At 38.9% G+C, this 26270-nt stretch overlaps 1 protein-coding gene across 4 annotated transcripts in view; it reads right to left on the reverse strand.

Annotated features, from left to right (window-relative positions):
- CTTNBP2 (cortactin binding protein 2) overlaps nt 1-26270 on the reverse strand; it is a 147749-nt gene that overhangs the window by 109891 nt on the left and 11588 nt on the right. For 3 of the 4 annotated variants that reach the window (XM_078440131.2, XM_078440142.2, XM_078440147.2), the window contains exon 2: nt 25567-25674. In XM_078440131.2, the coding sequence (XP_078296257.2) occupies nt 25567-25674 (108 nt within the window). Of the gene's footprint in view, nt 1-25566; nt 25676-26270 lie in introns of those variants that run through there. The other variant, XM_078440145.2, reaches the window with a different exon arrangement.

Below are 26270 nucleotides of genomic sequence, written 5' to 3' on the forward strand. Positions count from 1 at the left end.
ATATAAGATACTGAGAGAAACCTGAATTAGGATAAAGATTTCAGGACTTACTTCTCTAGACTTGTTCTTATAAGTCTTTTTAATAATACGCATTTATGTAGCAGCTGGGAAGCACTGTATCATTTTATTCAGAATTTCTTCACTTCTTTAAAGAGTTTTCTACATTTTTGCTTAATAATGTATGTGAACATTCCAAATGGGAGCTTTAAAAAAAATCCTCCAAAATGCAATTTCCACAGGTTCATGGTCATTTCCCAGAGAAACATTAAAATTCATTTTAAGGCCTTCTCTAAACACCTACCTAAACTAAGAACCTACCTATTATTCTCTTGGTACAAAATCTCATCACGATTAGTAATTTTTTCCCACAATATGTTCCCCCAACCCCTCACCCTGTCTACATCATGAGAGCCAGGTAACCATTAGCTATTACTATTAGAATTTACATATGTAACCTCATTAAATCCTGGCAACCATATTAAGATGGTTATTTATACCCCATTTGTCAAAGTGGTAAATAGATTTAAGGAATAGGAAGACATTTCCTAAAGTCTCACAGCTAATAAAGGCAAAGTCTGGACTTAGTTCCAAAGCTCTGTATTAATATCACAGAACTGCCTTAATAGAGCATCTTGTAGGTTAGTAAAATCCTCTAATAACAGCTAAAGGGATCACAATAAATGAAATACTTCAACACACTTATAACGTGACAAATCACTATGTTTAATGTGCTAGTAGGTTATTCGTTTTAAGGGGATCCAAACACTTTAGTCTTGTTTTTATTTTTTTTAATGTTTATTCACTTTTGAGAGGGTGAGAAAGAGAGGGAGAGGGAGGGAGAGGGAGGGAGAGAAAGAGAAGGGGAGGGAGAGGAAGGGAGGAGGAAAGAGAGAGAGCGTAAGCAGGGGAGGAGCAGACAGAGAGAGGGAGACACAGAATCTGAAGTAGGCTCCAGGCTCTGAGACTGACGTGGGGCTTGAACCCACAAACCACGAGATCATGACCTGAGCTGAACTAAGATGCTTAACCAACTGAGGTACGTAGGTCCCCCCACTTTACTCTTACTAAAGTGCTCTTATGAGCATTCTAGCCACACAGTTAGTGTAATAAAAATGCTACTTCTATCTCGAGAAGAACTAAGGTCAAACCTCCGACTTCAGGAGTCACATGGCAAAGCAGAGCCTGGTCCTAGTTCTACCTTCCACTCCAGTCCTGTTAGTGACTGGACCCCAGCCACACAGCCCACTCTACCATACCTCAGTTTGTCATCCACAGCACAATACCTCAGGTCCCACCGAGTGACACATATTTACTTCTACGAAATCACCCGAAGATGGTTTTAAAAACAGCCTTTACCCATCAAATATTTTTATGATAATTAACTCCAATAACAAATTACATTGACCAAATCATCAAATCTAATTAATCTCAACTTCTAAAGTTACAACTCAACCTATTCTCCTGATTCCGAAAGTTTCACTCTAAGTTATGTAGAGTATAAAAATTAACACACACATTATACATGTGTATGTGTATATATGTACACACAAATATATACACATACATACAGGAACACCTGTTCATACATTTCATAAACAGGGCATATTTTAAAGGTTTTGAAGACTGAAAAGCACAATACCATAACTAAGCAACACAAGTTTATTGAACCCATAGGCTTTTGAAACATTTCTAGTTCCAGAAATAGCCTCGATGGAAAAAACTATCTTTTGTGAAGAGTAGAACCCTGGGTCACAACCAACTCCTGTGTCAACGAATCAAGGGAGAAGGGCTATTCCTGATTCCCATCAGGATCCTCCAGCATCACAGTGGGGTCAGGCACACCACAAGATCAAAAATGAATAAATAAGTCCTTTCCACCCCCCCAACAATGACCTCCTCACACATGTAAACTATAATCACACAGGTGCATAATCTATAAGCACATCCCTGGGACGGTGCAGGGTCATCTTACATGGTTATCGCTTGCTTCGGTGGCAGAGTATGGTTCTAGCTCTTTGGAAAGCAGTCTGGAATTCTCCTGTGGGCAATTATTTCCATTGCCACTGGGGAAAGCTGTGTTTTCCAGCAGGAAATGTGAATTATGAGGATGAATGCTAAGTAATTGAGACTGCTCAGTGTGGGGTCCAGAGGAACAATGGGTGTAGGCAGGACACAGCTGAACATGAGCAAGCTATTTTTCAAAAGCCAATTATCTAACCAGCAGTTCTCCAACTTTTTGGTCTCAGGATTACTCTTAAAAATTATTAAAGAGCCAAATAACTTGTTTATGTGGATTATAGCTGTTGCCATTTATCTTATTAGAAATTAAAACCGAGAGGGGTGCCTGGGTGGCTCAGTCAGTTAAGCATCCGATCTTGCAGTTCATGAGTTTGAGCCTTGCATCAGGTTCTATGCTGACAGCATGGAGCTTGGAGCCTGCTTCGGATTCTCTCTCTCTCTCTCTCTCTCTCTCTCTCTCTGTTCTCCTGTCTTTCTCTCTCTCTCTCAAAAATAAAGACTAAAAAAATTTTTTTTAATTAAAACTGAGAAAATTTAAATCTACTAACTTATTTCAAAACAGTAAATCCACTGCATGTTAACATAAACATGTCTTATGGAAAAAATCACTACAGTTTCCAAACCAAAGTGAGAAAATGGCATTATATTTCTGCAAATTGCTCTAATATCCTTCTTAATAGAAAATAGCCAGATTATCCTATCTGCTTCTTCATTTCATCTATTGCAATATCATATGTCACATCAGCTCTGGAATACTCCCATCTATACTCAGGACAGGATGAGAGTGGAAAAAGATAATAATGTCTACTGTTATTACAAAAATTGTTTTGATCTCTTGGACTTAGAAGGTCTTCAGTTTCCTTTCATCTTCACTCTTTCCTTAAGTCTTCCAGAACATTTCCGCCTTGTACCAGTTTTGCTACAGAGAATGAAGAGCCCTCTACACCCACTTGTGCCAGAAAGTTAATGAGAGAATAGCAACCCTCAAATATCAAATGTCACAGTAGTGGTAGCCTCAGGACCCTAAAAGGATCGACATGTCTCCAAGGATAAAGTAAATCTCAAATACAAAGCTAAGGCATTTTGGTAGAACTTCTTCCCCACCAGAACTCACATGCATCTGACTTGGGCTCAGGTCATCATCTCATGGTTCATGGATTCACCCCGCAATGGGCTCTCTATCAGCGCAGAGCCCACTTCGGATCCTCTGTCTCTCTCACTCTCTCTCTCAAAAAGAATTAAGCACTTAAAAAAATGCATCTGTATTTCACAGGGGACAATTTGGAGTCAATCTAAATCCATTCATTCAATAACAGTGAACAAAACAAAATCCCTGCCCTCAGAGTTTATATCCTCGTGGGAAAACAAAAACAAACATGAAAATATGTTAAGCATATAAAAATACATAGCATATGAAATGGTAATAAATGCAATGGAACTAAAGAAAGCAAGAAAGGAGGACAGGGCTGCATGTGATATGGACAGTGGTGAGAATTTAAAATAGGACAGTCAGGGAAAGCCTCATGAAGATGACATTGCAGCAAAGACCTAAAAAGGGGAGGGAGAGAGCCACAGGTCCATTCAGAAGAGCTTTCCAGGCAGGGAAAACAAATGCAAGAGCCCCAAAACTGGAACAGGCAAGGGGGCCAGCAGGGCTACAGAGTAACAAGCAGAGGGGGACTAGGAGAGAACAGTAGAGATAGGAGTCAGGGGTACCATGTAGCCCTCATGTCACTGAAAGGCCACTGCCTCAGAGATGACATACCCTGTTGTAACAGGAGCACTCTAGCTGCTCTGGAGAATACAGACTATGGTGTGGCCACTGCAGAAGTGAGGGACCAGTTAGGAAGCTGATGAAACAACCCAGGCAAGAGGGTTTCAGCCGATAGAATAATTATGCCCAAGGAGGTCCTAATCTCTGGAAACTGTGATTACCCTACCTGGAAAAAGGGACTTTGGAGATAGGGTTAAGTTAAGGATATTGAGATAGGAAGCTTATCCAAGATCATGTGGGTGAGCTGAATATAGTCATGTGGGTCCTTGAAAGAGAGAAGCAGAAGTGTCAGAAGCAGATGTGATTATGGAAGGAGAGGAGGGAGGAGAAACTACTTACTATGCAGTTGGCTTTGAAGACAGAGGAAGGGACCACAAGCCAAGGAACATAGGCAGCCTCTGGAAGCTAGAGAGGACAAGGAACATTCTCTCCAACAAACCCTCTAGAAGGAACTGAGCCCTGACGACCCGTTTAACACTCCGACCTCCAGAAGTGTAAGCTAATAAATCTGTGTTGCTTTTAAGCCACTAAGTTTGTGATAATTTTGTTAGAGTAGTGCTATTAACTGTGTCCCCCTAAAATTCATATGTTGAAACCTAATCCCCAAGGTGATGACATCTGGAGGCAGAGCCTTTGGGAGGTGACTGGGTGAAGATGGTGGAATCGTCATGAATGGGAGGGCTCCCTAGCCCCCTTCTACCATGTAGGGTCATAAACCAAGAAGTGGGCTCTCACCCAACATCTTGATCTTCGACTTCCCAGCCTTCACAAACGTGAGAAATGTTTGTTGTTAAAGTCCCCCAACCTATGGCATTTTTGTGATAGCTGCCCAAATGGACCTAGACAAACAACAGGAACCAAAACAGATTACTGTCAGTGGAGATGGACAGAAGCAGTCAGACTCCATCTTACAGAGCCAACCAGATTTGCAGAGAGGTTGGATGTAGGTATAGGAAAAAAAGAGGAACTAAGTCTTACTCCAAGTTGTTTTGTTTTCTTCTCCTGGCAACTACAAGAATGGATTGACTTTTAGTTGGGATAGTGTTAGAAAAAAAGCTGATGAGATTAATACCAAGGGAGAAAGGAAGAACAAGGGATGGCATCAGCTAGTAGACAACTATTTCAAGGAGGTTTGCTGTAATGGGGGGGGGGGGGGGGAGGGAGGTGACACAGAAGGGGGATAATTGCTGAAGAGGTCCCTGAATATTCGAGAAGGTACAGAATCAGGTGTACAGTGGCCAGGGGAGCCTGAGCCCAGAAGTCTGCCCTCAGTGAGAGGAGATATGAGTATGTGGTACAGATACCAGTGAACGGAGATGACCGTGACAGAACTGGAAGTTTGGATTGCTTCTGGCTCTCAGTGAAATTGAAAGCAGCTGAGAATGAAGCAAAGGGAGGAGGTGAAGGAAGGTCTCATAAAACAGAAGAAACGTGGGGCGCCTGGGTGGCTCAGTCGGTTAAGTGGCCAACTTCGGCTCAGGTCATGATCTCGCGGTCCGTGAGTTCGAGCCCCGCATCGGGCTCTGTGCTGACAGCTCAGAGCCTGGAGCCTGTTTCAGATTCTGTGTCTCCCTCTCTCTGACACTCCCCCGTTTATGCTCTGTCTCTCTCTGTCTCAAAAATACATAAACGTTAAAAAAAAAAAATTAAAAAAAAAAAACAGAAGAAACAATCTAGGGGAACAGGTGAGTCAAGTGTTAAGAAATGTGATATAACTGCCACCCAGCACAAAGGGCCCATAAGAGGATACACCTGTGAATTTAAAGTGAGACCCAGCCAGCCAGGTTGAGCCTCTCCAGCCTGTAGAGCCCTACTTGTGTGGGCATGAAATAGGCAGAGAGTTGAATTTAACATGTATCCGGTTTTTGCCTAGTGAACTGGGCAAACTGAGAGACCCAGGGAATTGGGGGCGGGGGGGGGGGGGGGGGGGGCGCGGAATCTTCAAAGAAGGAACTGCAACGGTACCTCATGAGGTCTAAGATGGTGGCATTTCCGACCACTGACATTTCATGTTAAATCCATAATGTGCGGTGATTAAAAACCACAATGTTTAAGAGCATCTGGCAATATGTTTACAATGTATTATGAAAACAGGTTGCCCAAATTACTATGTAGAGCATGAACCTCTTTTGAGAGATTCCCTTTTATGCAGAGAAAAAGGGTGACTTCTGAATGATGGGAATATCTTTTTGTGCCTTTTTAAGATACTCTACAAAGAACATTTATTGCTTTAATAATTAGGGGAAATTATACATGTTAAATAACATAACTGTTAAAATTCTTCGCAAATTATGTCGTTTAAAACCATTCCCACTTAAATTACAGGTTTCATGCTATATGAATAGGTCAGCCTAAAATCATTAGCAGGTGTTCTCAATATGCATTAACATGACATAGATTCTTACAAGCAAATGCATTTGAATGTGCTGTGCATCTCCTTAGAAGGCTTTCTAAGCTAAAACATTTCTAAAAGATACCCAAAGGAAAAACTCTTGGTCAGACAGTATGCATCAAGGTGGTGTAACGGATGTCATCTATCCCGGTTAGTTAGGCATCCTTTTTGATTCACTGGTACCTCTGTGATTTCTGCTGTTAAGTATTTTGAAAACCGTCCCTTTACATAGCTAACAGAAAAACAGCAGATGAGAGAATATAGAAAAGTAATTAGGTTATAGTTCTTCAACCATATGAAATACAGCCAGTCAACAAGGCTACAATTTATGAACACTCAAAACACTAAAAATACTTAAAATGCTTGATTAAAAAATGGAGAATAGAAAATGGTATTGAAATAACCTAGTTACAACTCTGTTATGGTGGTAATATTATGGGTCAACTTTTAAGTCAAAATTTTACAATACAGTAATACATGTATCCATTAGGAAAAAGTAGTATAATTTTCTGGTACAGGAAGGATTAGAACTCAGTTATTAGTAAGGAAAACAGCCACAGAGAAATAGTAATCCCCATGGGTCTTATAAATCATGTAAAAAATTTCTAAAAAGCTGTGACTTTAAAGCATCACACAATGCTATCTGCAAAGTTAAGGCAAAGACTAATGAGACATTTGAATAGCCCATAGAGGAAAATTGTTACATTTCACAAAGTTTAAATTTTCAATTGTCATAAACAATTTTTTTTACTAATAAAACTTAAAAAGCTTCTCCATTATTATTGCTATCTGATAATGTTCACTCCTTGGTTAAATGTATCAAGATATAAAAGCTAGTTTCTTGTATAGTGACATTTTTTTTCTTGAACAGATACCTATATAATTTAATATTGTCTCAGGATTAAGAATACTCTCATTGTAAAAGGGTAGCGTAACCTGCAATGAAGTAAAAATGGCAGTGAGTGTTTATCATAAGTTATACTTGGTTAGATACATTTTAAAAACACACTATCCACTTAGAGACACCACAGAAAGTAGCAACAAGGCCATATAAAAAATCAACATACAATTCACTGGCAGGAAGAAACAAATGAATAACAACATTTTGTATTACAGGGCTATCAAAACGCTTGTAACATTTTAAACCATTTGAGGTGCACCAGAAAAAATGTGGCATAAACTGGTTTGCAAAGCACGAGGAGTAGGACAATAAAATGAGCTGGAAAGTACCAAAGTCAAGCATGTGGAAAACTGTTAAGCTTTCAAACTGATGAACTTCCAAACTGAAGCATCTTGATTGGACGAGATGTTTCGCAGAACTATTACAGGGCTATAGGAAAATGTTTAATGTCAACTAACAGTACTTAAACTGCAGAGTATATTCACAAATTCATAAAAAATGTTTGTCACAGGCAGCCATTGTACATTCTTAGAAAAAGTGTTAAAAGCCAAAATTATTTAACACCAACTCTCATTTTGTACACAAGTGTGTTTTGGTGTCATGTTCAAGTTTTTATAGCTACTGCTTGGCCTAACCATATCTGGATATAAGTGATATACTTGTTCAGTCTAAAAAAACGAGCACATAAACTAATTAAACAAGGAACACAGGAAATGATAGGAGATCACACTGGCAAATGGTTTGAAGGTCACACAGCCCATCTGTTTATTTAGAGGACCTGATGATTGCCTAGTTCACAGCAGAGCATCAGAAAGCTGTGCATTTAAAACCACGCTGTCCTGCCCACCCCTCACCACCACCCTACACACTTCGCCTTCACCCCAGCTACTCTGTTCTGCCTCCCACTTATGTCCTTGGATAATACACACCCAGCTATCACACTGTGTGTGGATATTGTTTAAAAAAAAAAAAACCCCAACACATTCTGCAACACCTCCAGTTTGAAGGAGCACAACAAAAATTTTAGACCTCGGTACCAGGAGTTTGCCTTCCCTGAGGAAGTAACTGCCATGCTGTTTCCCTTAACAACACAAATCTGGTATCTCGCATCTGGTCCTGTTTTATTTTCCCTATCAGGAAGCCTACAGCCCCAAATTTTGCTTCAACTCAGTGGGTCAGTCTCAGTTTTATGTACTGGGCCTCAAGATTTCATTAGAAGAAAGGATCTTATGACTACAAGGTTTGTAAACCACTGTTCTCGTTCCTAAATCTTGATTTTCACACACTCCTATTTTTCCATTTTGCTGTTTTTATCCTTGTAAGCCACCTCAAATCCTCTGTGGAACAATTAGGGGTGTAAGAAGTAAATAAAAATTACATCAACTGTAACAGAATATTGCACACGGTTTTAAATGTCTTAATAATTGACATTTTATTTTAATCCAAAAATTCAAGCAAGCTCCTTTATGGCACTATTTCCACAGGCTTCTTTGAGAGCATGTCTGGACTGAGTCACTTTGAGGCACTTAATGATGGCTTCTGGAGAAGCTGTTCTGAGATCAGCCATTGGCTGCCTTTTCCTCATCAAAATCTCTTTACAACTAGAACCACCATCAGCCACCCATTTGCTGGCCATTCTGCTTACTGAGCAGAAAGCCTTTCCAGCTTTCAGGGATTTTCATCAGCAATAGGGATTTTAAGAGTAACCTGATGCTGTTACATAAACACACCTGCTTTTTTACAAGTGACCATCCCTCAGATCAGTGGTTCTTAAACTGAGGCACGTATCAGAATCACCTGGAGGGTGTGTGAAACCACAGACTACTCTGCCCTACCCTCGGAGTTTCTGAGTCAGTTTGTCGGGGGGGGGGGGTGGTCTAAGAATTTACATTTCTAGCAAGTTCCTAGGTGATGCTGATACACCTTGTCTGGAAAACACTTTAAGAACCAATGCCTCAGGTTAGTCCATTCTCCTGTTTAAAAATCTTGAAGGACTCTGCCCCATCATACTAGGTACACAGATGTTTCAGCCTGGCGTTCAAAAACCCCCTGACGAAGCCTGGCCTATCTCCTGCTCCATCACCCTGTGCTCCAGGCCCTCTTACTTTCTCACTGTGCCCAGAGCACACACGGATCCTGTGCTCACGCTGCCCGTCGGACGCATATCCACTTCTCACCGTCCGGTTATTAATGCACTCATTCTTTAAAAGACTCCTGGAATGCCACCTCTTCCCAGAAGGCATCCATAATTCATCTTCACTACAACCCTTTCATCTGTGATTTACCCTTACACACAAACCTGTCTTGCATTAGACTTGGTAGCAATTACATAGCTCTCTTCCACGAGATTATATAGCAGAGTGGTTAAGAAGATGCATTTGGAGTCAGCAAGGCCTGGGTCCAAGTTCTGGCTCCCCACTTGTCAGCTGGGTGACACAGAACACGTTACTTAGCCATGAGTCTGAAAGTGAGAGAACAATACTATCTCCTTCAAGGGAGGCTGGTGGGGATTAAATGAGATCATGTCCAGTGCTAAATAGCACTCCTGGCAGATAAGCCTCCGTAAATGACAAGTAGCAGTTTTCTGGAGTTGTAAAAACATTATCACCACATTCTCTGACACTCCTTCCACGTGGTCAAGTCTCTATCTCTTCCCCTTGAATCTTCGCCCTGTGACTGCTTGATAGATTGAATACAATGCCAAGTAACTTTGTGATCCAGATTTAAGGGATGGGCAGATTCTATTTCCTGTCTCTGAGGATGCTCACTGCTGGATCCCAGCCACTTTGTGACAAGGAAGCCCGAGTGGAAGAAGTGGAGAGGAACTCAAGGCCCCAGGCCACAGTCCCCGCAGACCTCCTTGCAGACAGCCAGCATGAGACAGCCATCTTGGAAGTAGAACCCCCAGTGCCACATGAAGTGCACACAGTGAGCTGTCCCCACCAAGCCCAGCCTAAATCGCAGATCTGTGAGCAAAATAAATGATGTTGTTTAAAGTCATTAAGCCTTGGACTGGGTTAGTAGCATAGCAACAGATGACAAAGCAGGAGCATGCCATTACCTTTGCATCCTTTTTCTCCTCTCTAGAAGAGAGGACCACAGGTTAGAACCTTAGAGTATTCATCACAAGACTCAAATATTCCTAGAGGGAAAATACTCCCAGGGGCTCTCTTTTTGTGAGTAAACACAGAACTCCCTGGGAAAGAATTCATTTTAAAGAAAAACACAACCTTTGTTTTCAACTTGCCTAACCCCCATCAAGGTTGTGGCAGAACACTACAGAGTTGGTAATTAATAAATAAAATATATATAAGTAATAAACGGGGCTTTAAAAAACTCTATAAAGTCAGTTGTACACATAGCACTGCTTTGTAATCTCGAATAAACCAATAATGGTAAATAGTGGAGACTAACAATCTGAAAAGCAAGAAATGCATGAGGCCACCTTCTGTATGGAAGGAAAGAGCAGGAGACAAAGCATAGCAGCAGATACACAAAAAGAAACAACTTTTGGAGGGGTAGCTGCACAAAATCTAGGGACACACCGCAGGTAAGGAGTAAACCAGAGAAACACAGTTATTGTCCTTTTATTAAACACATTAAAAATGTTAATATTTGCTAACTTATTAGTATTCCTACTTTGGTCCTATTTTTACATGGCCCTCCCTGGTGGGTCTTAGAAAAATATTGGTTATGGTACATATTCTTAGTGTCCTTTGCTACACTTATCACGAATGGGACTTACTAGTCATGGCTAGCCCCTTTCCTACAGAATAAGTCCCATGAGTGCAGGGACTGTCTAGCTTACAGTCTCTTCCCGGTGACCAGCACCCGGCATGATAGAATGTACTCAATAAATATCTGTTGGGTGAATGTTGAAGGACTAGCACTAAAAAGCTATTGGGAGAACTGCAGCTGATGCTGAATTATTTAACTATGAATTCACATGGGGCCTAAACACAGTATCCTTTCAAAATAAAAAGAGTTTATACGCTGACACTGAAATTGCTTTAGAAATTACCGGTTGCTGTCACGAGTTAGAAAATAATGTGCTCTTACCCTGGAGGAGTTATTTTTGTTCACAATCTCCTCTCCATCTATTCAAGTCCTTATAATACTCCCCAATAGCAGATCACCTCCATTCAGAGCCATCACCCAGAATTCAGACTTTTACAGAACCTGTACTTTAATAAATGTCATCTATAATTGCCTCCTCAGATCCCTTCTCTCCCTTTTCCTGTCAATCTACTTTCAAAAGTGGTTAACATAATCTCCCTTAAACACTGTTTTTGTCACATCCTTTCCTACCTCAGAGCCTACGGTGAATTTCAATCCTCAACTGTTTGAAATTTAAACTCATTAAGAATTTAACCTATTAACAATTCCCATTAAGGGTTTCTAAAGTTCTTTGGTTAACTGTGCTACCTATCAGCTCTCCACACCAAACACATCTTATTACCATCCCCCAAACAGGCACAAAAATGCGTGCAACCTCTGATACAGCCAATCAGAGATGATGGAAAGTTTCTTCTGAATACACCAGTGTGGTCTTATTCTGTCAAGACACTACAGGAGGAAGTCTAATGCACCTTCCAGAGGGTCTTTGAAAGATTTATCTCCAGTCACTCATGGAAAGAGTCTCATCCATAGAAAATCATTGTCAACTCCAAATTAATTTTTAGGGATTATTTAGAGGTCTACTTAAAATAATCTTTTTAAAGGGCAGCGTGAATGGCTCAGTTGGTTAAGCATCTGACTTTAGTTCAGGTCATGATCTCACAGTCTGTAAGTTTGAGCCCTGTGTTGGGCTCTGTGCTGACAGCTCAGAGCTTGAAGCCTGCTTCAGATTCTGTGTCCATCTCTCTCTGCCCCTCCTCCACTCACACCCTGTCCCTCTCTCTCTCAAAAATAAATAAACGCTTAAAAAAATTTTTTTTTAATTTTTAAAATAATCTTTTTAGGGGTGCCTTGCTGGCTCAGTGCGTAGAGCATGCAACTCTTGCTGAAAATAAAATAAAATAAAATAAAATAAATAAATAAAATAACTCAAGGAAATCAGTACAACAGCCTTTCATGAAAACCAAACTAAATTTCTCTGACTCATTTTACCACTTGCCATATTCAGATGCAAATGAAAACAAAACAAAAAAAAGATCAAATATCAAAAAAAGTCAAAAAAATTTAACAAGAGACAGATTTAATAATGAATAAAATGTGGGAAAATAAAGACAGAAAGTGCAGTTCCTTGACTATTGCATCTTCGTCCATTTTATAAATCTTCACCTTTTTTTTCTTTTTTTTTTTTTTGAGAGAGTGAGAGAGAAAGCAGGGGAGAGGGGTAGAGGAACAGAGAGAGAAAGAGAAAGCAAGTGGGGGAGGGAGGGAGAGAGAATCCCAAGCAGGCTCCACTCTCAGCACGGAGCCCAACATGGGGATCGATCCCACAACCCTGGGATGATGACCTGAGCTGAAATCAAGAGTTGGACACTCAACAAACTGAGCCACCCAGACACCCCAAAATCTTCATTTCCTTAAATTTGGGGCATTCAGCATTCAAATGTCCCAGTGTGTCCTCTTCCAGAAGATAAGAATATCCTAATTACAGAGAAGTACAAATTTTTCTGTACTTGGTATGACAACTAGCAAGAGGAAAACATTAAAAAATCAATGATGCTCTTCTGCATTATCGTAATTGCCATTCAATATGATCTGAGAAGTCTTGCAGGATTTCCTTCTGTTTGTAATTACCTTCAGTCAATAGGGAGGGAACAGCAAATGAATGATTAAACATTGAAGACTGTCTAACAATTTCTCTGCAGCTTCAATTTCTGTGCAGCTTTTAATATTTGCAATTGATTACAGGTGTGTGGGGAATGTTCTGGGAATTCACAGCATTTAAAGTAAAGAATCCATGAATGTCGACCAGCTCTAGTTACATTAATGTTGCCTTTGAAGCAGAGGAATGGTGAGTCAAGGTTAGGAGTCAGACAGAAAATGGCTTATTCTGAGTCTGTCTGTCCATTCGTAAAGTGGGGTACGATCACGGATCTCGGGATTTCACGGAGATGAGAGGAGATAGAACATGTGAAGTGGCACACAATAAAAACCTCACAATGTTACGCCTCATTTCATCTCCATGTGTCCCACTCCAACTTCAGCCTACTGGAAACAGCAGCAAACCTCACCAGTCCTGAGCAACATACACCAAATGAAACTGTCCCTTTTCGTGATTTCAGTTTGTCTACTGCCTAACCCTCTACAAGGTGGAGGAAGGCGGTCGTAGAAAAGAAACTGTTTTACTTTATGAAGATGGAACCACCTCCCTCTTTTCACTTTTATGTGGCTGTGAACAGAGGTGGTTGCAAACAGAATTATTCCTGCAAAATTAATAACGCCACTAAAAATCAAAGATTTAACATAATCAAGAATATGACGCCTAAATAAGATGGGGGAACAGACCAGCAAGCCAAAGAGTAAGGATTTATAATTCATAGGTCTAATATGTTTATCATGCCATTCCTACACACTTAAAAAGTCACTTTAAAAAATAATACTTATTATCCAATTCCCAATACATTTTAGAAGCTTTCCAAATTCCTAAGCCCTCCTGGGGGGTGGGAGTAGTTCTGCTTTGGAAAACATTCTCTTGCCAAACCTGACAAATCACTTCTCTGTCTCCAAGTTGCTCTCACAAGCACTCAGGACTCACAGCACCCACTTACTTTCCTACCTGCTTTAGACTTGCTCTCCAGAGAAAGTAACAGAGAGATCTGCCTTAGTTTCCATCAGGTACCCTCCCGCTTGAGGAGAGCTCCATCCTGGGGAATAAGAGGCACCGCCCATTTTATGAGACACAAAGCAGGTGACCAAGATCTGTCCTATAACCAACTTAAAAACCAACTTAAAAACCAACTTACAGGAAGAATGGCTGTAATGCCCAGATGTCAGCACATGCATGGTCCTTTCCCCCTAACTCCTGGAATCTGAACTTCTCTACTGTACATAAAAATTACTGCTCAGGCTTCAATATACACAATCATGTTTTGTGACCTTTATGAATAAGTTCAGAGCTTCCCCAGGGTTTACTCTCTGCAATATTAAAACCCGTTAAAACCAAATGACCGTAGGAGCTGCAACTCCACTTTGCTAAGAGTGAGGTGCACAGTACAGTGTTTGATACTAAGAGAGAACTGGATCCATGGTTTGCTTTCCTTAGAAGAGTTTCACGAGAAGTATTAGGGGCTGTTGAAGAGCTTGTCATATCTAGTATTTTATTTTTGTAGGAGGCAATCATGTGAACATAGGCCCTGCAATGGTCCACTTAAGACAGGCAAAATGGGGGCATTTGGCTGGCTCAGTTGGTTAAGTGGCCAACTTCTCCTCAGGTCATGATCTCGCAGTTAGTGAGTTCAAGTCCCACGTCAGGCCCTGTGCTGACAGCTTAGAGCCTGAAGCCTGCTTTGGATTCAGTGTCTCCCTCTCTCTCTGTCCCTCCCCAGCTTGCACTCTGTCTCTGTCTCAAAAATAAACGTTTAAAAAAAAAAAATTAAAGACAAGCCAAAATGGACGCATTCGAGAACAAATTCAGACACTGTTGAAACATTTTCTATTGTTGCTAGGTCACTTTTAGCACTATGTGAAGCAATCTTCTGCTTCTCCACCCAATCCTATTTGAAAAAGTTAAAAAGGAATTTGATTTTATAACAGAATGTTTTTAGAAATATATAGAAATCTTAAGGTCTCCCAGAAGAGGGCTTTTAACTATAAAATTCGTTTTACGTGCAAATCTAAACTGAACTGGGATGAACTGGATTGGAAAAAGTAAAACTGAAGGTAGAATTTTGCCTTTCAAAAAGTTTCACATGCAAAACTTACCTTATCAATTGAGGTGCCCAACACCTTAATTAAAAACCATAATCAGCTTATCTTAACAGTTTGAAAAAAAAAAAACACTGTTCACTGCTAAGTGACAAAAGTGATGAGCAAGCACATTTTCCATGCCTTCTTAAAGGGCAATAATTATAAGCATCTGAAATACATTTCTTAGACAACCACTATGATAGTCTGCCTTGACTCTGGCTCTCCTGCAAACATTCACCTGCCTAGCAGCTCGGGTGACCTTTGAAATTCTTTCCCTTGACAATGGTGATAAATTTTAAATACTTACAGTAAATATTTACATTTAATAAATTAAAATTTTTAATACAAAAAATAAAATGCAATATAATTGTGCTATTAGAATGATCTTTTAGAAAATCCTATCAAATCACTGGCATTCTCAAGCTTAAACATTTCAGTGGCTACCCTGATGTTAAGATTCAATGGCCTTATCATGGCCTTCACCCTTCAGCATGGTCTGGCCCCAGCCTAGCTCTATATCTGATCTTGTGCAATTCTCTCTCTTGCTCTCTGACTTCGCAGCTCCTATGAATTGCCAAGCTCCTTCCTCTCTTGGGGTCTTTGTGCTGCTCCCTTTGTAAGAAGAGTCTTCTTCCAGCTAGATTTGTAATACCCCTCCAAGACTCAGGGAGGTGTCACTTCCTCAGAGAGAACTTTCCTGACTCAATCTAGTGCAATCTCTCTTCTCATGGCATTCTTTTCTTCAGTAATCATAATTTGTACTTAGATGTTTTGGTTTATTGTTTTAATGTCACTCTCTGCCACTGGACTCTAAGAGAAAGAATTCGTGCCCCTTGTTCACCACACTTGAAACCCAGGACGTGTCTAAAGACATAAACATCTTTTGAATGAATGGATTCAGGGATCCCCTTTGCCTTCTTCTCAAAGATCCCCACTCTGCTCAAATTATCATTTCAATTATACAATACAGATTTTCCTTTCTTATTCCATTTGTTAAATACCTATTTACATTTTGACTCCAAAAACTGAAAGATGAAAGCTGAAACTTATCTTTCTTCCCCCAAAAAATCACAACCATAGAGAAGGTAGAATTTTGAGTCCTGCTTTACATCCTTGCTCCCTCTTCTAATCAAGACGTGGAGTTAATCAAACACAGCAAATGAAATTATAAGAACACATGACCTGTACCTTCGCCACTGAGTATTAAGAGGAGGGGGTTAAAATATTATCAGAATGCCTCAAAGGAACACCCTGTATTCTCAGATAACAAGGAAGTAATTCTTAAGAGGAATTGTTAATTGAACAGTCCCCCAAATTATGATCTTTGAAGTGTATAAATATATATTCCTGTTTTCATCCCATTTATAACTCTGAATCTATCCCAAACCCAGCATAAAACAAATGGTACATCGCTGAGCTGGACAAGCTTTATCTTTAGTTTGTTCTCATAGATGTCCTAATGATTTATTAATAGCAACAGCAAGAAAATGTTGCTTGAGTGATTTCAGTAACTTATTAAACGACAGTGATAAACACTTTGCTTTCATGGCACCATCAACCTTCATTTCTTAATATGTAAAAAAGCACTATTTTGCCTAGCATTCTTTTTTTTTTCTTCACTAATAGTAAATTCATCAGGGAAAATAAAATTTCTTGAAAGAATCAAAATTGATGCCTCCTATGTCTGTCCTACTGGACAAAATACAATGCTGTTCAACAATCATCAGCTATTTGTATTTTACGAAAACCGATTTGCATGCAGAAACAACACAACATCTGGTCAACTCCTCTTCCTTTACTCTAGATATGGAACAAAGGCCTCATCTCAGCAGACAGAAAGGGAAACAATTTATGTTTTCATGAATTCAGCTCTGCTCAGCAAATTAATTCATTCATTAATTAAAATGAACAGCACAAAAAGGGTATGTTTTGGTCAATCAATTGCCTGCAATCATAGGAGAATTTTGAAATACAAAAGGCCGCATGTTTTACTTAGCTGAAACCAGAATGTTACTCTTTTATCACAATTTAGCAGACATGTCATATGAGGAAAAGCCTCACAGTACCCTGTAGCACACCAGCAGCTGCTTTCAAAACTAGACAGGTAGCATTATTCTAATGATTTTATTTTATTTAAAGCGATTGCCTTTGTTCTATGTGAAGATTCCATCACTGAGCCATACAACTACTTAGGTTTTTTCGTTTAAGAAGTAAAGCAGTTAATTTCTGCATATAAAACTAATAATGGAATTTTAAATAAAATGTGATGTGTTTTCAGACTCATGAAATTTTTTAAATGGGCATTTCAAATTTTTAGTTTTGAAGGAGAATAGTTCAGAGAAAAATCATTGTATCATAATGACATGTATTTGTATGTTTTTTTTAATTCCAGTATAGCTAACATATAGTGTTACATTAGTTGCAGATGTACAATATAGTGATTCAATACTTCCATACATCGCCCAGTCCTCATCAGGACAAGTGCACTCCTTAATCCCCATAACCTATTTCACTCATCCCTCCCACCCACCTCTCCTCTGGTAACCGTCAGTTTGGTCCCTATAGTTAAGTTTGTTTTTTGTCTTTTTTTTTTTTAATTCCACATCTGAGTGAAATCATGTGGTTTCACTTAGCATTATACCCTCTAGATTCATTCATGTTGTTGCAAATGGCAAGATTTCATTTTTTATGACTAATATTCCATTGTATACATATATGTATACACACACACACACCATTCATCTACCAATAGACACTTAGGCTGCTTCTATAATTTGCCTATTGTAAATTATACTGCAATAAACATATATGTATATATATTTTCAAATAAATGTTTTTGTATTCTTTGGGTAAATACCCAGTAGAATTAATGGATAACATAGTTCTTTTCTGTACTTTTCGAGGAACCTATATACTGTTTTCCATAGTGGGTGCACTAGTCTGCATTCCCTCAACAGTGAACAAGGGCTTTTTTTTTTTTTCCATATCCTCACCAAACCTGTGTCTTTGATTTTAGTCATTCTCACAGGTATTAGGTGATACCTCACTGTGGTTTTGATTTGCATTTCCCTGATGAGTGATGTTGAACATCTTTTCATGAGTCTGTTAGCCATCTGTGTATCTTCATTGGAGAAATGTCTGTTCACATCTTCTATCCATTTTTCATTAGTTTTTTTTTTTTTTTTTTTTGGTGTTGTGTTGTATAAGTTCTTTCTATTTTTTGGATATGTAATTTGTAAATATCTTCCACAGGTTGTCTTTCAGGGTTTTTAAAATTTTTTTTAATGTTTATTTTTGGGAGAAAGAGACAGACAGACAGACAGCAAGTGGGGGAGGAACAGAGAGACAGAGACACAGAATCCAAAGCAGGCTCCAGGCTCCGAGCCTGACACAGGGCTTGAACTCACAAACCATGAGATCATGACCTGAGCCAAAGTCGGACACTTAACCGACAGAACCACCCAGGCGTTCCAGTTGTCTTTCAGTTTTGTGGATGGTTTCATTTGCTGTGCAGAAGTTTTTTATTTTGATGTAGTCCTAATAGTTTATTTTTGCTTTTATCTCCCTTGCCTCAGGAGACCTATAGAGAAAAATGCTGCTATGGCCTATGTCAGAGGAATTACTGCCTATACTCTCTTCTCGGAATTTTTTTTTTTCTTTTTTGGTTTCAGGGCTCACATGGCTTTAATCCATTTTGAGTTTATTTTTATGTATGGTGTGAGGAAGTGGTCCAGTTTTCCCAATACCTCTTCTTGAAGAGACTTTTTTACCATTGTATATTCTTGCCTCTTTTGTTGAAGATTAATTGACCATATAATTGTGAGTTTATTTCTGGGTTTTCTATTCTGTTCCATTGATCTATGTTTCTATTTTTATGCCAGTACCTTTTTTTTTTTTTTTTTTTTTTTAACAATCTCTAGAGTCAACATGGGGCTCAAACTCACAACCTGGAGATCAAGAGTCACATGCTCTTCTGACTGAGCCAGCCAGGTGCCCCAGTACCATTCTGTTTTGATTACTACAGCTTTGTGCTATCTTGAAATATGGGATTGTGATACCATCAGTTTTGTTCTTCCTTTTCAAGATTGCTGGGGCTATTCAGGATCTTTTGAGGTTCCACAAAAATTTTAGGATTATTTTTTCTAGTTCTGTGAAAACTGCTGTTGGTATTTTGATAGGTATTGCATTAAATCTGTAGATCGCTTGGGTAGTATGAACATTTTAACAATATTTGTTCTTCCAACCTATGAGCATGAAACATCTTGCCATTTCTTTGTGTTGCCTTCAATTTTTTTTCATCAATGTTTTATAGTTTTCAGAGCACAGGTATTTCACCTCCTTAGTTAAGTGTATTCCTGGGCATTTTATTATTTTTAGTGCAATTATAAATGGGATTGTTTTCTTAATTTCTCTTTCTGCCATTTCATTATTAGTGAATAGAAATCCAACAGATTTCTGTACACTGATTTTATATCCTGTGACCTTACTGAATTCACTGATCAGTTCTAATAGTTTTTTGGTGGAATCTTAGGGTTTTCTGTATGTAGTAACATGTCATCTGCAAATAGTGAAAGTTTTACTTCTTCCTTACCAATTTGGATACATTTTCTTTTTCTTATCTGATTGCTGTGGCCAGGACTTCTAGTACTATATTGAATGAAAGTGGTGGGAGTGGTCATCCTCGTCTTATTGCAAATCTTAGGGGGAAAGTTCTCAATTTTTTTCATAATTGAATAAGATTTTAGCTGTGGGTTTTTCATAGAAGGTATTTTGAGGTATGTTCCTTCTAAGTCTACTTTGTTGAGAGTTTTTATCATGAACGGATGTTGTACTTATAATGAAATGTATTTGAATTGCACTTCCTTGACCAGTATTACTTTACAACAGTGTTTCCCAAATGGGGGTGGTTGTGTACCCCAAGGGGAAGACCTTTTTGGCTGTCACCCTGAGGAGGTGCTACTGGCATCTAGTGAGTAGACAGACCAGAGCTGCTGCAAGCAAAGCACACTACAATGTACAAGATAGTCTCTCTCTATAACAACCACAACAAACACCCAGTTCCAAATGTCATTAATGCTCAGGTGAGATAAACTGCTTGAAAGCAAAACCATTCAAAACGTTTTTCTTTTTTTTTTTTTTTTTTTTTTTCATTGAGCTTTGAATGTAATGAACAGGTCAGGTTTTTAAAAGGAGGATCATTCTAGACAAAATCTGAACATGTGTAGTCATAGTCTGGACAAACTAAAACATGGCCCCAAATGACACTACTCATAACAATTAATGTTAAGTATATAAAAGTATATACAATTTTCTAAATGGACACAGCTTTGGCATAATAATAGATCTCCACTTATATTCACTTCAAACTTTCATTTTTCTGTCTGGTACACAATAGGTAGTCAACAAATATTTGAAGTGAGGAGGAAGGGAAGGATCTATCTTCTTGCACCACACTTCAGGGTATTTTATAACATTAAGCCAAGACAATGGACTACATTAGGTTATTAATATGTCTTCCAAAGTTCTCCCTTCCTCCATATTACTAGAAGGGAGCCAGCCAGCCAGAGCCATTCCCTAGTCTCCCACTCTGCTAGCTGTGTCCACAAAAGTTCTCACCAATGCACATGATGCTGTTTTTCCTTAATTTCCTCTCCTGCCCCTTTGGGATGTGCACATGGCACTGACAGTTTCAACCATGCCAATGAGGCTAATTCCCTAACGGGAGCAGTAGGATAGATATGATCCAGGCTGTTGAATAATCACTTGGCTTAGAACTACCTCTCCTGCACAGATTACTCACCTCCAGAATGGCATTAAATAGTATTTAATCTACCATACTTTGTTACAGCCACTGATACATGGCAATTCTACAATTTGATATCCCCTATGATACAACCACTATAAATACATTTTATCTGAAGAAATGTTAAGATGGTAATTTTTTAAAGTTTCAGTGCAAATAATACTCAAAAATCTGTATTATATAGTCACTTTATAGTGATTATAGCTTACCAGGAAGAAATGCCATGTCTATAATACTGTTAATTCTCATTTATCCAATCTAAAAGGAAAAAGAAGGCACACAAGAAACCTAGATCTGATTGCCCAGGGAAATCATTGTTTCAGTGAGGTACTGTTCATGTAAACTCATGCTAATGGCAGCAAGCTGGACTCTGTAAAATGTAGGCTAAAAGACAATTTTGACTCCAAAAACATTAAAATTATAGCATTTTCATCTTCTCACCTTTGTTCCCCTTTGATTAAGGTACTGATAAAAATTCTAGTAGTGAGAGGGAAAATAAGTGAAGGCCAGAAGATTCCACAAACTAAACAATTAGCATCAAATAGATGATTTCTTAATAGGTTATATATTCAAATTGTTAATATTCAATTAAATTTAATTCAAAAGCCTCTGTATCTATTGTGGTTTCAGAAAATATGTACCTGCTTCTCCTTGAGTACATTCTCAAACCTCACAGTATTTTCCTCTAGACTTCATTTGGCATATGTATTTAGTCAATGATTTATTCCTACTTTGTGTGGATGAGGGGGAATCATTGATAAAATATTTCTTATGCAACTGCAACATATATATATGTTAAGCAGTTCATATTTTCCATCAATATTTCACTTTTTAAAATATAACCCCCATAATAAAAATTAATGTCTTGAATATCACATCTGCTATAAAGCCATGGACTTTTACTGGGAAATATTTTTACCTTAAAGAGGAAATCAGTAAAAATATCAAGATATATATTGTAATTTTTTAACAACTTCTCCCCAAAATCATATTTGTGCATTGTTCTGAGAAGTCTATGGCCATTAATCCGATGATCTATGCAATTTTTTATGATAACTTGAAAATCAAAAACATGAGGAGAGCATGATTAAAAAAGTAAAAAATCTGGGTCTGAAATATCTTTTGAAAGATTCTAAAATTCTAAAGAATTTGAATGCCTCAAAACAGAATCATTTCTAAATTTTTTCATGGTACAAATTTCATGGTATGAATCTTTATATCTGAAAAACATCACAATTTACATATTAAGTTAAAAATATTTCCTACTTTCAGAGAATTATTACTTTTGACATTAAAAAAAAATTTTTTTAATCTTTGAGAGAGAGACAGACAGAGTGTGAGTGGGGGAAGGGCAAAGAGAGAGGGAGACACAGAATCTGAGGCAGGCTCCAGGCTCTGAGCTGTAAGCACAGAGCCTGACGCGGGGTTTGAACTCACGAACTGCGAGATCATGACCTGAGCTGAAGTTGGATGTTTAACTGACTGAGCCACCCAGGTGCCCCTATTACTTTTGACATTTTTTAAAAGAAGGTTTACTTCTCTCCCAATTGAATAGGAACATACTGATTACTGATAGAGTAGATTTTTGAATTTTAATTCAGGAATAAGTTTACCTCATAATACGAAATTTAAAAGTTTCACAATCTCTCTCCTTCCCAATTTCTCAGTGAGTTGCTAATTTATAATTTACTAAAAGCAAAAGACAACTAAATGACACATCTGGACCCAAGTAAATATTTCCCCAGTTTCACTAGTGCCTGTGAATGTGCCCAAGGGAACAATCAGTATATGACCACAGTGAGTCTATGACAGCTATGACAGTTATATGAAAATGGGATCATCTACTCTTAAATTTTTTTTTTTAACATTTATTTGTTTTTGAGACAGAGAGAGACAGAGCATGAACGGGGGAGGGTCAGAGAGAGAGAGGGAGACACAGAATCTGAAACAGGCTCCAGGCTCTGAGCTGTCAGCACAGAGCCCGACGCGGGGCTCGAACTCACGGGCTGTGAGATCATGACCTGAGCCGAAGTTGGCCGCTTAACCGACTGAGCCACCCAGGTGCCCTGGGATCATCTACTCTTAAAAACATAATTATTTAAAATCAATCACAATTCTCAAATTTAAAAAAATGACAAAAAGCTTTCCGAATCTCCAAACACACCAAGTTCACGGATGCCACCTTTTCTACCTGAGGTAAATCGCAATCTCTCTGCGCTTCCTTTTTGTTTGATCTATGACCAAAGGAGACCTGTGTCAGTTAGGGCTTCTCCACGGGGGCAGCACCCTAGGAGATGATTTGGAAATAGGCAGAACATTTTGTTTTCACAGGGACAGGCACTTAGGGGGCAGGGCTAGGGGTCCGCCACACATCCCACAACTGTCTCCAGGGTCCCCTTGAACTTTCATGGGTCGCTCTAACCATTCCTTTCATTAGAACCTTCAGTTCAGTAGGACGACCTGAGCTAAACAGTAACTCCTTTTTACATATAAACAAGTTGTTTTAATTTCATTTTAACAAACACTGAATTTTCCAGGGACTCAACTCCCATTTAAATGTGCACTTCTGTTTGGAACTTTACCAAGTCGTTCACCATTTCAGAAAAACATCGCCTCATGCATGGCACATCCACTCACTGTATCCGATCCCAATGCAGCGTACCTGGGCCAGGATTCTTTTGCAGTGATTGCAATGCTGTGAGTAGGTACAAACCTGCCACTCATGTGCCTCAGTATTTATAGACTGAAATTTGTAATTTGTTATAAATTACGTCCCTGTTACTTTATATCACAATTAGAGGAGTGTATTGGCTATTTTTAACATAACCTACTTACATATGCATTTATCCATGTATTTCATTGCAGGATAGTGAAAGAGTAATACAAAACATTTTATTTAAAAAAGGGGGGGTGGTGCCTGGATGGCTCAGTCAGTTAAGCGTCCAACCTTGGCTAAAGTCATGATCTCTCGGTCACTAAGTTTGAGCCCCGCGCTGGGCTCTGGGCTGACAGTTGGGAGCCTGGAGTCTCCTTCTATTCTGTGTCTCCCTCTCTCTCTGCTCCTCCCCTGCTCACACTCTGTCTCTTAAAAATAAATAAACATTTAAAAAAACTAAAACAAAACAAAACAAAAAAACGTCTCTAGGTTTGGAGGGATGCAAACCACTAACCTAGAATATGTAATAAAAGGCTCCTTGCAACTCCAACATTCCTTGATTCTATGAGAAACTTTGTTTGGCAAGCCCTGATCATTAGCAAGCCTTTACTTCTACTCTTATGTTTAAAAGTATTGCAATTAAGTTAAAAAGAGAAATAAATATGGTTGCTAAGGTGATACATAAAAACACAGACTCTGCTGAACTCTCAACATTTGTGCGAGCAGTGAGAAATACCACGGTAGCTGATGTCTTTCACAGGTTAATAGAGAGCGACAGAAAAATACCTAAGGTAGAACTGGAGCCTTCCTATGTATTTGGTCCAAGAGACTACACTAGTGGCCTCACAGGTAACCTTTGTTCTCTCCTTGGGCTGAATGTAATACATGTTAGCGATGTGCTGCCTTAGCATTTCTCCCACGAAGTTCATTTATAAAGAAAATATACATTGGCAAGCAATGCAAATGTTTCCAACGTGGAACAGGATGAATACCTCTCACAGCCAAGCTGCACACAAGTCTACTTAGCAAAGCTTGTCATTCAAAAAGCAACACCTTCAACTCATTACTGGCTTGAAGATGATAGAAGTATACTCCCATTTTTTCTGGGGCAATCATTCTCTGTCATCAGACTGAGGGATAATGATGATCCTTACTGTACTGGTTTCCAGTTTGTGAAAATAAACTGTAGTCACCCCTTCCCCACACAACTGGATCCTTAACACTCCCACCTTCACTATATCTGACCATCCACCATTATTACTTCTTTACCCCACTATATTAATGCCCATAGGGGGGCAACAATTCAACTTTCCATAGACTTCCATATGTTAAAATAACCCCTAAGACAAAGTTGGAGGACATACTCCTTGGTGAAAAAAAAAACCAACCCATACTTCATGTATAATAAATATAGCCATCCTGGCCAAATGACCAAGAGCCAGGAAATACCTGATTACATACTTAGTATTCAATATGAAAGAAAAAAGAATAAAAATTAGGTTTGACTAACATACCAAAACAAGTATAAGATAAAGAACAACCAATTATAAAATTGTCCATCAAGAAAGTTTAACATTATTTATAAAGCAACAAAATGTTATTGAGGCATTTAAGTAACATATCAGAAGATAACTCTTCATGAGTTTTGAAAATTTCAAAATTACTAGATCAGATGAACAAGTAATAAAACTATTTGAAGGTATATGTAGTTTTTAAGGGACATATATTAGTTTTAACTCATGAGTTTCTGAAAATAAATCACTTATAATTTACAAAGAAAGGAAAATCTCAATTAACAGCAGTATCTTTTGTGAATGACTCTCACAATTTTTCCTCCTCACCTCACATACACGTAAGATATCAAATTTCCAATTTTCTGAAAACTTACCACCAAATAACCACAGGAAACAATACAGCTTAGGTCTCAACTTCCCCATACTAAACAGTATAGTTTCAGTCCCCACCATTAGAATGACTATCCGACTTCATTGTTTGGATTTATAAAGATTATGGGGTTGGCATTTAGGTTGAGGGGCATGTTTAACCAGATGAAACATTTTAAATCTACAGGATTCAAAACCTGGAAGAAGCAGCTTTGCCACTGGCCCTTTGAAAAAAGAAAAGGATAGAACAACGGGACTCGGCCCTAGGAGCTTCTTACCCGCAGGGCCTCGATGACCAGGTCTCTGGCCTCCAGCTCCCCCTCCATCACACTGAGAAGCATCCGAAGCTCTGATTTACTGAGGGTGTCCACATCAAACTCTTTTTTCTGTAACACAAATATTTAAAAAGCAATGAAAAAACTATTAGTAGGACAATACACACATCTTAAAGGTTTGCAATGGACTGTTTTTATCGCAGAGGCTCAGCAAATCCCAGAAGCACAAGGGGCCCTGTTCAGTAGCAGATCATCTATGCTCGGGCCTTTTAGGAGGAAAGGTAAAAACTGTAAGGCCACTGGCCCAAATCTCTTCATGAAGGAAATCCATTTTCCCAGCCTGCCTGCACACCTGGATTCAAAATCTCTTCAAACTGTAACACCAACTGAAAGTCTCTGGAGTTTCTATTAAAACAGGCCTGGTGTATGTCCAGGAGAAGTTGCAGGGGTAGCAAAGAAAGCACGAGAATGTATTCCTAGAAGGGCCCCAATGTAAAGGCTCCTGGGAGGTTATTATAAATTCCGGGACATCCAATAATAACAGGTCATGTTTATAGAACACTCCGCAGCAGAGGTAACCAGCTGGCAGCCTACAGCCAAATCTGGCCTACAGATGTGTGTAACTTGGGCCACAAAGGGTTTTGTTTTTAACTCAGCCAGCACTAAAAAAACAAACAAACAAACAAACAAACAAACAAAAACCTGAG

The sequence above is a fragment of the Panthera onca genome, chromosome A2, assembly GCF_046562875.1.
Source record: "Panthera onca isolate mPanOnc1 chromosome A2, mPanOnc1 haplotype 2, whole genome shotgun sequence".
In the NCBI taxonomy this organism is placed as follows: Eukaryota; Metazoa; Chordata; class Mammalia; order Carnivora; family Felidae; genus Panthera; species Panthera onca.